The sequence below is a fragment of the Ambystoma mexicanum genome, chromosome 7p, assembly GCF_040938575.1.
Source record: "Ambystoma mexicanum isolate Mex_15411 chromosome 7p, UKY_AmexF1_1, whole genome shotgun sequence".
NCBI lineage: Eukaryota > Metazoa > Chordata > Amphibia > Caudata > Ambystomatidae > Ambystoma > Ambystoma mexicanum.
In genome coordinates this window covers 68,068,023-68,082,394 of record NC_090939.1, presented here as the reverse complement: position 1 = coordinate 68,082,394, position 14,372 = coordinate 68,068,023, and the positions used below count along the sequence as shown (strand labels likewise).

At 47.9% G+C, this 14,372-nt stretch overlaps 1 protein-coding gene across 1 annotated transcript in view; it reads right to left on the bottom strand.

Annotated features, from left to right (window-relative positions):
- Positions 1-3,992: 3,992 nt before the first annotated feature.
- LOC138525697 (glutamine amidotransferase-like class 1 domain-containing protein 3, mitochondrial) overlaps positions 3,993-14,372 on the bottom strand; it is a 341,329-nt gene continuing 330,949 nt past the window's right edge. Inside the window, exon 7 of the mRNA XM_069635791.1 lies at positions 3,993-4,264. Within this exon, the coding sequence (XP_069491892.1) occupies positions 4,131-4,264 (134 nt within the window). The 3' untranslated portion in view covers positions 3,993-4,130. The remainder of the gene's footprint in view (positions 4,265-14,372) is intronic.

Genomic DNA, 14,372 nt, shown 5'->3' with positions numbered 1-14,372 from the left:
CAGACCAAGCCTTTCGAATTTTGGTTCACAATCCTGGATTTTACATTCACCAGTTGTGGGAATTCTGCCATTTTAGAATGCCCAGAGAATTTCCCTTGTCCCAGGGACCTGGAGTATATGCTTGCACTCCACAGAAGAGTCAACTGACGGTGAGCAAAAAAAGTACTTTTGAATGTGGCATAATTTCACTGAGCCCGCGCATCAGGGAACAAATACGCCTTCTGTTTCTGATTTGTGATTGTGATTGTCGTGTAGTGTTCCTGTACTGTTTGAGTGGATTCACTGTGTGAGTGCTATAAGAAAATGTGTGCCTCTGATGTTTGAACACAGCTTAGAAGAAAACACTAGGAAAAGGTTGAAGGAGATCTGAGATAGAGGAAGGCTATTGGAAGGAAACATCAAGAGGAGTTTGGAGGAGATATTGGAGAGGAGAAGGAAGAGAAAGGGAGGCATCAGCAGGAGGAGGTTATGAGAAATACCACATGGGACCTTGTGTAGGATCACAGGCACACCCGACTCCTAAAAAGGGTGAGTCTAGGAAGGGTGAAGGTACAAGCATGTGGCAAAGCGTTGAAGACTTGTACGAGGAGATACAGGCTGGCGAGGAAAGAATAGGAAGTGCAAAAGAGATACCTAAAGCTGTGAGGAAATGGTGACCCATTAAGGAGAACAGTTTGGAAAGGGGGTTTGGAAAAAGTGCCAGAACCCTGAGGCAGGGAGGTGGTGATAAAGTAAAGACTCTCACAGAGCCCAGAAGGTTTATTCTGGGTGCTTTGTGATTACTCCCTTCTAGACCCCTTTTTTCCATCAGCCATGGCCACTCCCTCTAGACACCTATTGCAGTGCTTTCAAGCTCCAGGGATTTCAGGACGACATTAATGAAAGATGCCTGAAGTCCTGATCCAATAATACATACTGCATCAAACACCTTCTTCTGGCCATCATGGTACAGCAAAGGACTCTGAAAATTGGACCAGATCTTTGGAATCCATTGAGAACTTAAAACCCCAATATGACAAAGCAGATTTTTGTAAATACCTGCAAACAGACCACTGCATTTTGCCCATTATTTGTGATTTTGATGAGAAAGGACCTAGAAATTCCATCAAGTTAATATATTTAAAATCTTTTTGTAACAAATTTCAATGCGATTTCAGGTGCCTATACCTGCCCTTCTCCAACCAACAATTAAAGCACTATTGCTTAATGTGAGAAAGGCATAGGAAATGGACATGGGAACCAAGATCCTAGGCAACCTTTGGGAAGTGATGCTCAGCTCCTGATCTGTGGGTGCAAGAGAAGCAAACACTCTTCAAATCTCACACAGACATCTGTACAGAAATGATTGCCCCCCTTCTGGCCTCGGGAAATAACATGGAGCTCTCCCCTCCACAGCGATAGGGATGCACCTTGGAAGGCATGCTCATTCATTTGGTATCGGACTGACCACTGGTGAAGCTCTGGGGAAAGTTCTGAGGATAATAGTGTGCTAGGGTGGGCATTGGAAAAACCACAGAGCCAGACAATCTTGGGTGAATTTTAAATACAAGAGGTTCTGCCTAATCAGGAGAAGAAATGGTAAGTCCGATCCTGGTAAGCGCCAAAAGACAGATTATGTAGCACTGAAAATCCGACCACAAGAAAAGTGTTCTGAGTATGTGTGAACTTGATATCAACAGTGGGGATCTATGTGATTTTAACAAATGTCATTACAGAGAAGGCTTTTTTACCGAACCCAAAACAACGAAAAAATAATACATTTTAATTTTTTGGGGGGTAGGTGGGCTTTAGAGTGCAGTCCTCTGCCCAAGCCCCCTGTTTTTCTATAAGCCTAAGCCCACCCCAGCCCCATCCCAACCAATTTTACCCCCTTGCCCCACCCCCACATACCTATTGACCACATGTCGGTATTTTTTTCATTGTTCATTTTTTCGGTAAAAAAGCATTCTCTGTAATGTATTCAGTAAAATCCCTGGATACCAACAGTGGCAACTTGGTTAAAGGATTCTGGTGAGGCAGCAAGGAAGAGTAAGATCGGGCATACATTCTTATCTTTGATTTAAAAATGTTGATCAATCTGTCGTGCTAGCTGGATACATGAAAGGAGGGTGCGTGTGGGAGGGGTGCAGGTGTCGAAGTAGCAAAAATTTGACCATGAAACGGTTTTGTGTTACTTTGTAAATCCCTCAATATCAAAAAGAATCTGTTAACAAAAAAGATGCAATTTGTGTATGGACAGGATTAAGCTGGACCACACTTAAATGTACCAAGATCCAGTCACATTTATTAAAATGATCTATCATGCATCCCTTAACCATCAAGTATAAAGATTGCAAGCCTAGCATAGTGCTGGAACAGTTCCACAAACTGATCTGATACTAATGGTAGCAGTTCCTTAGATTTTTGAATGATATAGCCTCTAATGTGTTAATATTTAAAGTACAAATAATGTTGCAATCCAAACATATCAAAAATCTGTTAAATTTAAAGCAGTGCATGATGTCAAATTGATATTCCGAGTGAACTCGTTTTCTCGCAGGAACCTACAAGATGGCCATTTAATAGCCCTAATAATGAGGTATTGCGCCAGACGCGGGTGCAAGAGCTAAAAGTCAGGACATGAATATACCTATGTTTAAATTTATGATTTTTAACGCACACATCAGAAACCAAATTGCCGAGCAATTAGCAGCAATGCATGGTAGCGGATCACTCTGACTCCGCAGATGTGGAACTGAATCAGCAGTTGGTAGGGTGGTGAATGAAGGCAGGGGTTGCGACACTCCCGTTTCTCAAGCAGGCAGATATTTTAGGCTAGATACGGTTGGAAGCAATAAATTACCTGATTTTGTTTTGTTTTTTTAATTGAAATTTGCTAAATATTAATAAGAAACCACCACTCTTTTACCCTGAGACGCGATATGATAATTGTTTAGATCCTGCATCATTTAGTTTTAAAATCCAATTCTTCTTTGTGTCCTTGAAGAATAATTTAATAACCATCCTGCAGACACTAATGTACAGCGTAACAATATGAATGAATAAAAAGCATTTTAACAACAGGTCAAAGCAAGAAAGCAATCATGTAATGAAGACTTTTAAGCATACAGGTAATGCAATAAAACATGTTTGAAATAGAATTATTTTTATTTTATTAAACCAACCAATCAAAGCAAAAGGCACATTTGTCATGTTTAGAGACACCTTTACAGAAGAGGATGGTACTTAATTCCACACACATTTTTGTTAGCCTTCGAATTTCAACAAATGAAGCAGTTCTCCAAGGTGCTTATCACTAGGGACTGCCCAATAGTAGGTATTGCAACAAGCATTTCTTCTTCCTGTATAGACTCTGTGATACCTCTACCTCCTGACTCTCTATTGGGGAACCCATCTATCCAAACAGAGCAGTTTGGGACAAAGTCACAGGGAAAGAGATTGAAACACAGGAAAAATGGTGTGGTTTGCTTCACACATTTTTTTCCACTCTGTTGGCCAGGAATTTAGTGACACAACCACAAAGGTAATTAATGCGGTCGTAAAGACACAATTTTGATTCTGTTTATGCCATGGCCAGTGAATTAAGGAAAAAGCGGAGTCAGTTGTGGCTAGGTTCATGGCAGAAGATTAACATAATGGTGAAGTCTTATTTAGGGTCAACAGTGCAGGATATTGATCCCTTCCCAAAATGTTTAAACAAGACCAGCTAATGCAAAAGCCATATTGGCCCTGGGCTTCCGACAGATTTCAGGATACTCGAATCAAACCAATATTCTTGACCACAATGTGAAGCAAGCATTAATATGGTGGCTATGGGAAGTTGGCCCTCATTAGGTATAGGCATGACACCTCCTCCTTCTTAATATTTTTTCTACAGACTGCTAGAATTTTTGCTTAACTTTATCAGCAAATGATGCACACAGCGTTATGCACCTGCTCTCAAATAAACAAGCTCAGAGTATGTTCTGAAACAGAAAAATCAATTTGTACAAGGACCTGTGAGTTCCTATTCTATGCAGCCCTAATGTTACTTAGATCCCGTGCCCACATTATGTCTTCCGCAGACAGGAGAACGTTTGAATTTCACTATGTGATTTGTCGATTAAAGTATCTCTGTTGGCAGATGGTCTCTATTTTCCTGTAAGTTTCAGTACATTCTTCACCATGGCCCCAATTCCATCGAAGATATGATGCAAGTCCGTCTCACACATAAACGCTGGCGTAGTCACCACTTTGTTCTTATTGTCCACATGCACTTCGTGGAAGAAAGTTAAGGCAACAGCTCACACAAGTATGAATACATGTTATATGACAATGGTACCAGGAAACAATCTCAAGTATACCTAATTAGACTTACGACAAGCTGTATGGGAGAACATGACGGATACTGATGAAATGTCAGCACTTCTTGCTTTGGGTTCCCTCACGCCTCAGAGAAAAGGACTGGTCAGTGCTTACATCCATCGCCAGCCAAGTTTCAATCTGCAGCTACTGATTACAGTCTAGATCCACCAATCTGTACCTGCCGTCTATCTTAAAATGTATCTACCTCGCCAGCTTCTCCCATCAACTATATGCACACAACACCTAAATCATCATCTAATTTCCCTCCTTCACCCCTAATCTATCATTGTGTATATATGACAATCTCTGGGGCATCCACCACTGGATGGGCCTTCAGTGCCTCCTTCTCAAATCAGAGTATTTTACCTCCCTGCCACAAACAGCCCGAGCCTCATCCCATACATCATTTCACTCACCTAGATCTACTTTCGCCTTCCTGCAACCCTCAAGTTCGAGCAATTGACCTCAAAGGCCACAGTGGCTAGACTGAACATTCTACACATCCAGAAAATCTGCCCGTACCCTGCCTTTTGAGCCACCGTAAACCTTGATATGTACCATTGTTCTCAGTCACATTGACTACTATTCCAGTCTTCTCCTGGACCTTCCACTCTATACCTCCTCTAAATATAGTAGTGAACTTTGCTACTCACACCCCACCCCTTTCATGCAGGTTGGCTGCACATGCACAATGCTACTACCCAGGTTCATGCTGATCATTTTTAAGTCTATGCATGAATCCCCCTCGCAGACCCATACCTCACTTACTCCATCTCCTTCTCCCACCCCCTTTTTAAGTTCTTAAGCACTACTTAACCTATCTGTCTCCTGTGCTGCCTCCCACCTGGGTCTCTTTGTTTTGACTGGAACTCTCCAGAGCTTTAGACCAGACCTAAAGAGACACGCCTTGACCTGAAAGGTGTACCCCTGCCATCTTCAAGCAACAGTACCCCAGTGATTCCCCTCTTTAGCTGCCATCAAATATACCTGCAAATAATGTGCATTACTGTAACATGTTATGAGCATCCAATCCATTTGCTTATATAGTCCAATTTCGATATATCAATAGGTTTAAGTTACTTACCTGTAACTATATTTCTCCAGCATGGATCTGGCATGGATTCACATGCACATGAATATTCCCCGTCATCAGGCTGGGAATCCTTGGTAAAAGGAAAAAACAGTTTCACTTCACTTTAAAACTGTATTTCTCCTCTAAACCAATCACTGTCCTCTGGGTCATACTGCCCCCATCCAATGACAGTCCTCTCCCTAAGCCCCACCTCTGGCAGCCATCTTCAGATTTGGTAAGCATGTAAAGTGGCAGTATCACCAGGAAGAGCTGCAGAGGGGCCGGAGGGAGGGTTTGCATGGGAATCCATGCCAGACCCATGCTGGAGAACAATAATTACAGGTAAGTAACTTACACTTCCTCCAGTATGGGGTTGGCCATGGATTCACATGCTAATGAATAACGAATACACAGCAGTACCACATTACACAACCACATAGGAGGCAAGACTTAACAGAAGCAATTAACACTTAGCCCTGGAACAGACTCACCTCAAGCGAACAGGTTGCGTAGCACTGCCTGGCCAATCCTGGACTCCTGCCTGGAATCCCTGTAGACTCAGTAGAAGGGAGTAGTTTCTTACCTGTAACTCCATTTCTCCAGCGTTATTATCTTTCATGGATTTACATGATTTGAATATTCCCCGTCGTCAGGCTGGGAACCTCGGTCCTTTTTAAAATAGCGGTTTCCCCTGGAAAACTTTGACACTTTTGTGTCCTATCAACGTCTTTTTGGGTGCTTAGCCACCACCCAATAGGACGTAGGGTATAAATAGCCCCGCCCCCGTGGCTTCCCTTCACATTTTAACCTCCCAAGTAGAGGAACCGAACCTGGTTTGCATGCAGGGGAGGCCAGAGGGCCCATGTGAATCCATGAAAGATACCAACGCTGGAGAAATGGAGTTACAGGTAAGAAACTACTCCCTTCTCTAGAATTGGATCTTTCATGGATTCACATGCTTTGAATAGATTACATAGCAGTAGGAATCATGCATGGAGGCGTGCAATGCAAACCAATACATCACAGAATCACATACATGAGACCAGAAAAAAAACAGCAGAGATAACATTCAAATAGATACCCCAAAGCTGCGGGGCTTACCTTATTGAAACAGGCATTGCAGGACTGCACGTCCCACTTGTACATCCGCATTAAGCTGCTGTTCCAGGCAGTAATGCCGAGTAAAGGTATGCAGCACCGACCACGAGGCCGCCTGGCAAATGTCCACCAGCGGAATCCCAGACCATCGGCCATGGACCTCGTCGAGTGTGCCTTCGGACGCCTCTCCAAAGGCTTTCCCACCTTAGAGTAACAGAACGAGATAGCCGATGACACCCAGCGAGATAGTCCCTGCTTTGAGATTGCCCGTCCCTTGACGGAGGGTCCTTAAGCCACAAACAGTTGTTTTGAAAGTCTGAACTCCTGAGTACGACTCAGATAAAATTTCAATGCTCTTTTCACATCCAGCGTATGCATCTGGTTGGCACTTTCTGAATAAAGTGCGGGTTAGTGGCCAACACCACCTTGTCCTTGAAGAAACTTAAGTACGGAGGATCCACCACTAGAGTTTGCAACTCAGATATTCTCCTTGCCGAAGTAATGGCCACTAAAAATGCCACCTTCCACGACAAGAACTGCAGGGGCATCGATGACAGAGGTTCAAATGGGGGCCTCAGCAGACCTGACAGAACCACATTGAGGCTCCACCCCGGAGGGAATTTCTTGACTGGAGGAAAGGTCCGAAATAACCCCTTCAGAAAATGCTTGACAAGACGATCACTAAACGGAGGCATAGCATGTCGATTCCTTGTGAATCTAGAAATTGCTGCCAAGTGTACTTTTATGGAGGAGAACGCCAAACCTTTATTTGCCAAGTGCAACAAGTAGGGTAGAACTTGCTCCGGTGATATGTTGAAAGGACCCACCCCAGGCTGGCCCTTACACCCCACACAAAACCTTTTCCATTAACATGCATAGGAGACATTCGTGGACGGAGCTCTATCCGCCTCCAAAATGCAGCGACAGTCACCAGAAATGTTCAGTAGGCCAAACTCAGAGAGATTAGGAGCCAAGCCGTCAGGCTGAGAGACCCTGGATGGTGGTGCCAGACAGCGCCCTTGTCCTGAGACAGAAGGTCCGGCGTCACTTGCACCCAAATCGGTTCCGCTACGGATAGATGAAGTAGGTCCGAGAACCACGGTTGCCTGGCCCAGTACGGGGCCACCAGAATCACACAGCATGGGTATTTCCGAATCCACTAGAGTGTCTGTCGAATGAGTGGAAATGGAGGAAATGCATAAGCGAACCGGTCCGTCCAAGGGAACGAGAACGCATCCCCCAGAGACCCGGGCTGAGGCTACCTGCTGGCAAACTCCTTGCACTTCTTGTTCTCCCGCGTGGCGAAGAGATCCAACGAAGGACAACCCAATTTACGGAAAATCAATGACACCTGTTGTTCCTTCAGCTGCCATTAGTGGAGTTGGTTTACCTCTCTGCTAAGCGAGTCCGCCTGCACATTCATCACCCCCGGCAGATGAAACACTACAATACTGATGTCGTGTAACAGGGCCCAAAGCCAATGTTCCTGAGCTTTTTTCAAGAGCACCCTGGAATGAGTGCCCCCCCCTGCTTCCTGAGGTAAAACATCATAGTAGTATTGTCTGTCAGCACCCTCACTACGGAGCCGCGTATGCACAGCAGAAACGATTTCAGGGCTCAATGAACCGCTCTCAGCTCTAGCACATTGATGTGAAGACTCGATTCCACCCGAGACCACAAACCTTGAACCTGGAAGATCCCCAGATGCACTCCCTACCCTGTTTGGGAGGCATCCATCACAATTGTAGCCTGAAACACCGGCTCCAGCAACGGCACACCCCGATCCAGATTGTCCAAGAGCTGCCACCATCGAAGAGCGTCCACTAAGTTGCTGTTCACCACCATCTTGTCGGACCACAATCCGCGACTCTGAGTCCACCGGTTTGCAAGGAACTCCTGCACCGGCCTCATGAACAGACGACAGTTCTTCACCAAGGAATGCAGGACGCCATGGCTCCCAATAGTGACATGTATGTTCTGACCGACACTCTTGTTCTGACCTTCCACTCTGCTGCTTTTTGCTTGAGCTTTTGAATTCTCTTGACGGAGGGCCTCAGGCCTAGTTGAGTCTGAAATTCTGTGCCCTGAAATATCAAGTTCCTGGAGGGAGATAGATATGACTTCTCGAAGTTGACGGCGAAGCCTAGTCATTGCAACAGCTGCATGGTAGCGCTGAGACTTGCCTGCATCGCCCCCGGAGACGAGCCTCGCACCAGCCAGTCGTCGAGGTAAGAGTAGACGTGATGACCTTCTTGTCGGAGCCATGCCACCACTGGCACCAAACATTTTCGTAAAAGTCCTGGGGGACGATTTCAAACCGAACTGGAGCACTCGGGACTTGGAATGCTCTTGACCTACTACAAATCGCAAAAATCTTCGGTGCCATTGACGCATGGGTATGTGGAAACATGCGTCTTGTAAATCTAACGAGGCCAGAAATTCACCCGGCTGCACCGACCGAATGACTTCTCGAAGTGTGACCATCTTGAACTTCAGGCGTTGCACAGTCTTGTTCAGCGCCCGAAGGTCCAGAATGAGTCGCCACTTGCCGTTGGGTTTCTTCACCTCTTTCGGCCACTGGAACCAATTCTATAGCCCCTTTCTGTAGCATAAGTACAACCTCCTGCTGCAAGATGTGAAGATGAGGTTGCACAGAGTACACGGGAGGAATGGGAACCGGTGAGCCCTTGAATTCCAGAGAGTGGGCCAACCGTACTGTGTCCAATACCCAGCGGTCTGATGTAATCTTGTTCCATTCGTCGATGTGTAGAGCTACTTTGCCCCCCAGCACATTTCTCCGAAGACAGTCATTGTTGTGATTTAGTTTGTCTAACTTTGGCAGAAGAGGCATGTCCCCCTCTCCTTCTGGATGCCTGAAAATCTCGGCTCTTTCGCATCCATTGTACTGCCCATCTATACCCTTGTGAGGAGTATCCAGACCAGCCGTAACCCCGGTCTCTGGAGGAAGCAAATCGGGTGTTTCCTGATGCTCCACAGAAGGGGCGAAAGGGGCGAAATGACCGCCCACTCTGTAAGGCCCCCAACAATTTCGCTGTGTCGGAGTCCTCCTTCATGCCCTTGAGGGCCTCGTCGATTTTTCCTCCAAACAATTGTTCCCCATCACAGGGCATGTCCAAAACCTTGTAATGAACGTCTGGTCTAAAGTCTGTGCACTTCAGCCAGGCTTGCCGACACAGTACTACACCATTATTAATCTGCTTGAAACCAGATTCTGCTAAATCCACAGCGATGTTAATGCTGTGATTCGACGCCTCCTCACCTTCACGTACCAGCAGCATGGCAGCTTTTCGGTGTTTCTTAGGTAGGTGCTCTAACAGAGGGGCCAGTCGATGCCAAATCTCGCGATCATTGTGAGCCATGATCACCAACGAGTTGACCGCCTTTACTGTCGTCGCCCCACTGTCAAAACCTTCTTTCCGAAGGCATCCTGTCTTCTAGCGTCACTGTCAGGAGATGTAGTACACTTGTGCTGGGTTCTGGCTTTCCGGCTCACCGCCGCCGACACAACTGATTCAGGGGTGGGTTGCGAAACCAAGCACCTCAGCGTCACGTCTGGGGCCTTAAATTTCTTCTCTTGCCTCCCTTTGACTGATGGTTCTGAGAAGGGATGGTGCATTGTGCCTAGGCCCTCCTGCCAGACATGGTCCAGGATTGGAACGGAGAAAACCGCCTTTCGTCTCTTGCCCATGAGGTCAAATAGGAAACATTCCTTCCTTTCCTCCTGTGGGGTCAGATGAAATTCAATACAGGCTTTTACCATCATGGCATGGAATGCCCCCACATCATCCGGAGGAGACGGTTGTGCTGGACTACGAGGCATTTCCATTTCCACATGTAACTCCCACGTTGGGTCTCTCGACGGCGACAAGGGGAAATTAGAGATAGAGTCTGAGGTCCATAGTCCGAATCAGAGTCCGGCAGCTCACCCTCTTCCGGATGGGAACGAGGAGGCTCTTCGCTCATCGGCCGAAGAGTCGGCAACTCGGCTGCAGATGTTGAACGCGGAGGGACACCTGCTGCGTCGACGATTGGGGCCACCGGGGCCGCACCTAGAGGAGGCAATCTTGAATCTAGTTGACTCAACAGGGACTGTAGTGTAGATAGGACTTGGAGCGACAGCATCGACTGCGGGTTCACCAGAGGATATGTGGATGGATCAGACTCCACTCCCGTCGTCGTCGAAGGGCCAACATACTGTAAGCCGAGGCTCGTTGGGTTCACCACTGGCTCCCATTCATCCTCCACTGATGACACTGAAAGGGCCGCCTCCTGCTGTAGCAGAGTCTCAGGCATAAGGGCGTCAAAAGCCAAAGGCTGCCACGCCCCACACGTTGGTAGCAAGTTGTCCGTCGACAACGAAAACCTCGGGCCTTCTTTGACCGTAGCCAACGGAGCCGAAGACACATTTGTGGAGGCAGACACCGTAGCCAGCAGTGAAACCGTCGACGACGGGACTCCTGTCGACAGCACCGACACTTGTGGCATAGTTTTTTCAGGTGATCCCATCCGTTTGGTCCCACTGGATCGATGCTTCGACGACTCTCTACTGGAGGATGACCTACGATGGTCTCCTGAAGAGGAGCGTTTCGAAGAGTCCTTTTTGTCCTTCACTGATGAAGACGTTTTTTGAGGCCTTGCCTCCGACCTACGGGACTGGTCCAAATGACCATGCTTGGAAGATGAAGGAGCCCCTTTCGTCAGGTGTTTGCCCGAAGAAGGGCGACCACTCTTCTCTGCACCGGAAGGGTGAGACTTCTTAGCCGGTGGTTCAGCCAACACCGACCAGCGAGGAACTGTTGGAGCAGGTCTCTCAGACGCCAGGCTACGAACTGATCCCACCTCAGATGAAGGGCAGGTACCCTCGTTTAGCCAACACACCACACCGATTGCGGTCTTTTAGCGTTTTCTGAGAGAAGCCTTTACAGATGTCGCAGGAAACGACGTAGTGATGAGGGTAGAGGCAATAGAGGCAAACCATGTGCCCGTCCCCTTCATACACCTTCTTCAGCCCGCAAGTCGCGCTGGGCCAAAACAAAGCTTTTCCTGAAGACATTGGGAAAAACAACCACAACACACCAACACGTGTAGAATCAAAACGAGCACAAGGTGATCCCAACACTTTGGAGATGGTTGAAATCTGAAGGGAAGCCGTGGGGGCGGGCCTATTTATACACTACGTCCTATTGACTGGTTGCTAAGCATTCAAAAAGATGTTGATAGGACACAAAAGGTTCGAAATTTTCCACGGGAAAACACAATTTTAAAAAGGACCGAGGTTCCCAGCCTGACAACGGGGAATATTCAAAGCATGTGAGTCCATGAAAGAGCCAATGCTGGAGAAATTCGTGAAGGTATGCGTGGACCTCCACGTTGCAGCCCTGCAGATGTCAAACATGGGCACACCAGAAAAGAACGCCGTTGTCGCAGCGATCGCTCTGGTGCAATGGCCGATTCGCCAGCCGATGACCGAGCATGATGCAGCCGGAGAGCCATCTTGAAATGGAAGTCTTGGACAAGGCCTTCCCATGGTTCACAGGCCCAAAGTTCACAAACAATTGAGAAGTCTTCTGAAAACTCGTTGTGTGCGTCACATAGAACTTCAAGACCCTCTCCGCCAGCTCCAATGGCTTCGGGAAGAAAACAGGCAACACCAAAGGAATTCCGACTGAACCTTCGGCATGAAGGAGGGGTGTGTATGCAGTACCACCGTCAATTTGTGGAAAGTCAGATATGGATGCTTGCAGGATAGGGCCTGGATCTCACCCACATGTCCGGCATAGGCGATGGCCTCAAGGAAAGCTGTTTTTCACTAGAGAACCTTGAGTGGTACTTGATGCATAGGTTCAAAAGGGGCCTCCCTGAGCCTTGTCCGGACCACGTTGAGTTCCCATGCCGGGGCAGGAGCCTTCACCGGCGGGAAAGATCAGAAAAGCCCCTTGAGAAACCCCTTGATGAGCCTGTAGGACCACAGCGAGGATCTACCCGGGGATCTGGTGTAGCATGAGATGGCAGCCAGGTGCACCTTGATGGAAGCGTGAGCCAGTACAGCTTTTTCTAAGGACAGCAAGTATGGAAGAATCTGTGGAGCCATGACCCTCAGAGGGGTAATCGTCTGCAATCGGCACCACGTAGCAAAACGCTTCCATTGTAGCAATTTAGCATCTACGACGCCCTGGCTTTGGCAAGGACTTCCCTGCAGTCCATTGGCAACTCATAACCTCCAAAATCTAAGGCTGCAAGAGCCATGCCTTCAGGCACAGCGATCCTGGGTCATGATGAAGGATTGTGCCTCCCTCTCTGGTGAGCAGATCCGGAAGTATTGGCAACTTGACTGTAGGCGAGGCTGGTAGGCTGAGCAGGTCCAGATACCAAATCTGCCTTGGCCATGCCGGGGCGATGAGTGTCATATTGCATCGACACTGTCTGAGTGTCTTGATGGCATGTAACAGGAGAGGAAACGGGTGGGGGGAAGCGTACAGAAATAGATCTTCCCATCAGCAGGAGAACGCGTCCACCAAGCTCCTGGGTTGGTGGAATCTGCTGGCTAACTTCTGGAATTTGGCATTCGCTGCTGTTGCAAAAAGATCGATCAGGGGTCTGTCCCATTTGACGAACAGGTGATCCACCTGATCCTGACAAAGTTCCCATTCGTGGCAGGACCACAGCTCACTGCTGAGGGAGTCTGCAATGGTGTTCTTGATGCCTGCCAGGTGGAGAGGGGCGAGGAACATCCCCTGTCTGAAAGCCCAGTGCCACAAGTCCTGAACTTCCTTGGAGAATGCTGGGGATCGAGTGCCCCCTTCCTTCCTGATGTAGAGCATGGTGGTGGTGTTGTCCATGAAGATCCTCACCACCTTGCCCTTCAGAGACGGTAGGAAAGACTTGAGGGTCAGAACACTGCCTGTAGCTCCAGGATGTTGATGTGCAGATCCTTCTCCTCTGGAAGCCACATCGCCCGCCAGAACTGCTCATTCAGAGGGATCTTGTCTGCAAAACCTGCATCCAAGAACTCCTGTAGAGGTCGCGTCTGCAACCTGCATAGACAGACTAGGTAGATGCAGGATGACATCCTGCTCAGGAACGATTTGATGGCCCGCACCGTGGTCGTCAGTGCCTACGACAGTTGTTGCACCTTCCTTTGAATGGCTGCTGGCCTCTCCTCCGAGGGCGACGCCAGGCAATTCACTGTGTTGAGTCTGGCACTGAGGAACAGCATGTTCTGCGATGGTGTCAAGCAGGACTTTGGATAGTTTACGGACAATTCCAGCTCTGTCAGAAGTCGGACGGTCTCCTTCGTGTGCTCGTCGGCCAGATCTTGAGAGCGGGCACATATCAGCGAATCGTCCAGGTAGGGGCATACGTGTATGCCCTGCAGCGGCAGATGGGCCGCCACCAGGGTCAGGCATTCTGTAAACACTCTTGGGGCCGAATTTCAAGCCGAATGGTAGGGCCTTGAACTGGTAGTGCTGGCCTTGTACCACAAACCATAGGAACTTTCGATGTTTCCTGTGGATGGGGACATGGAAGTATGCGTCCTCTAGGTCCAATGACGTCAAGAAATCCCCTTCCTCCAGTTGCCCGAGCATGTGCTGCAACGTGAATTTTTGGGACTTCAGGTACTTGTTCAGATTACGCAGGTCCAGGATGGCTCTCCAACCCCCTGTCTTCTTTCTTACCAGAAAGTATTTGGAATAGACTACAGAGCCCCAGAGAAGTTGGTGAACGAGCGCTATCGCTCCTTTCCGTTACATGGCTCGCCCTTCTTCCAGGAGCTGAGGGATGTGGAGCTCCAGACAAAGAACCAGTGGAATACGGAGCGTCTAGCACCCATCTGTCG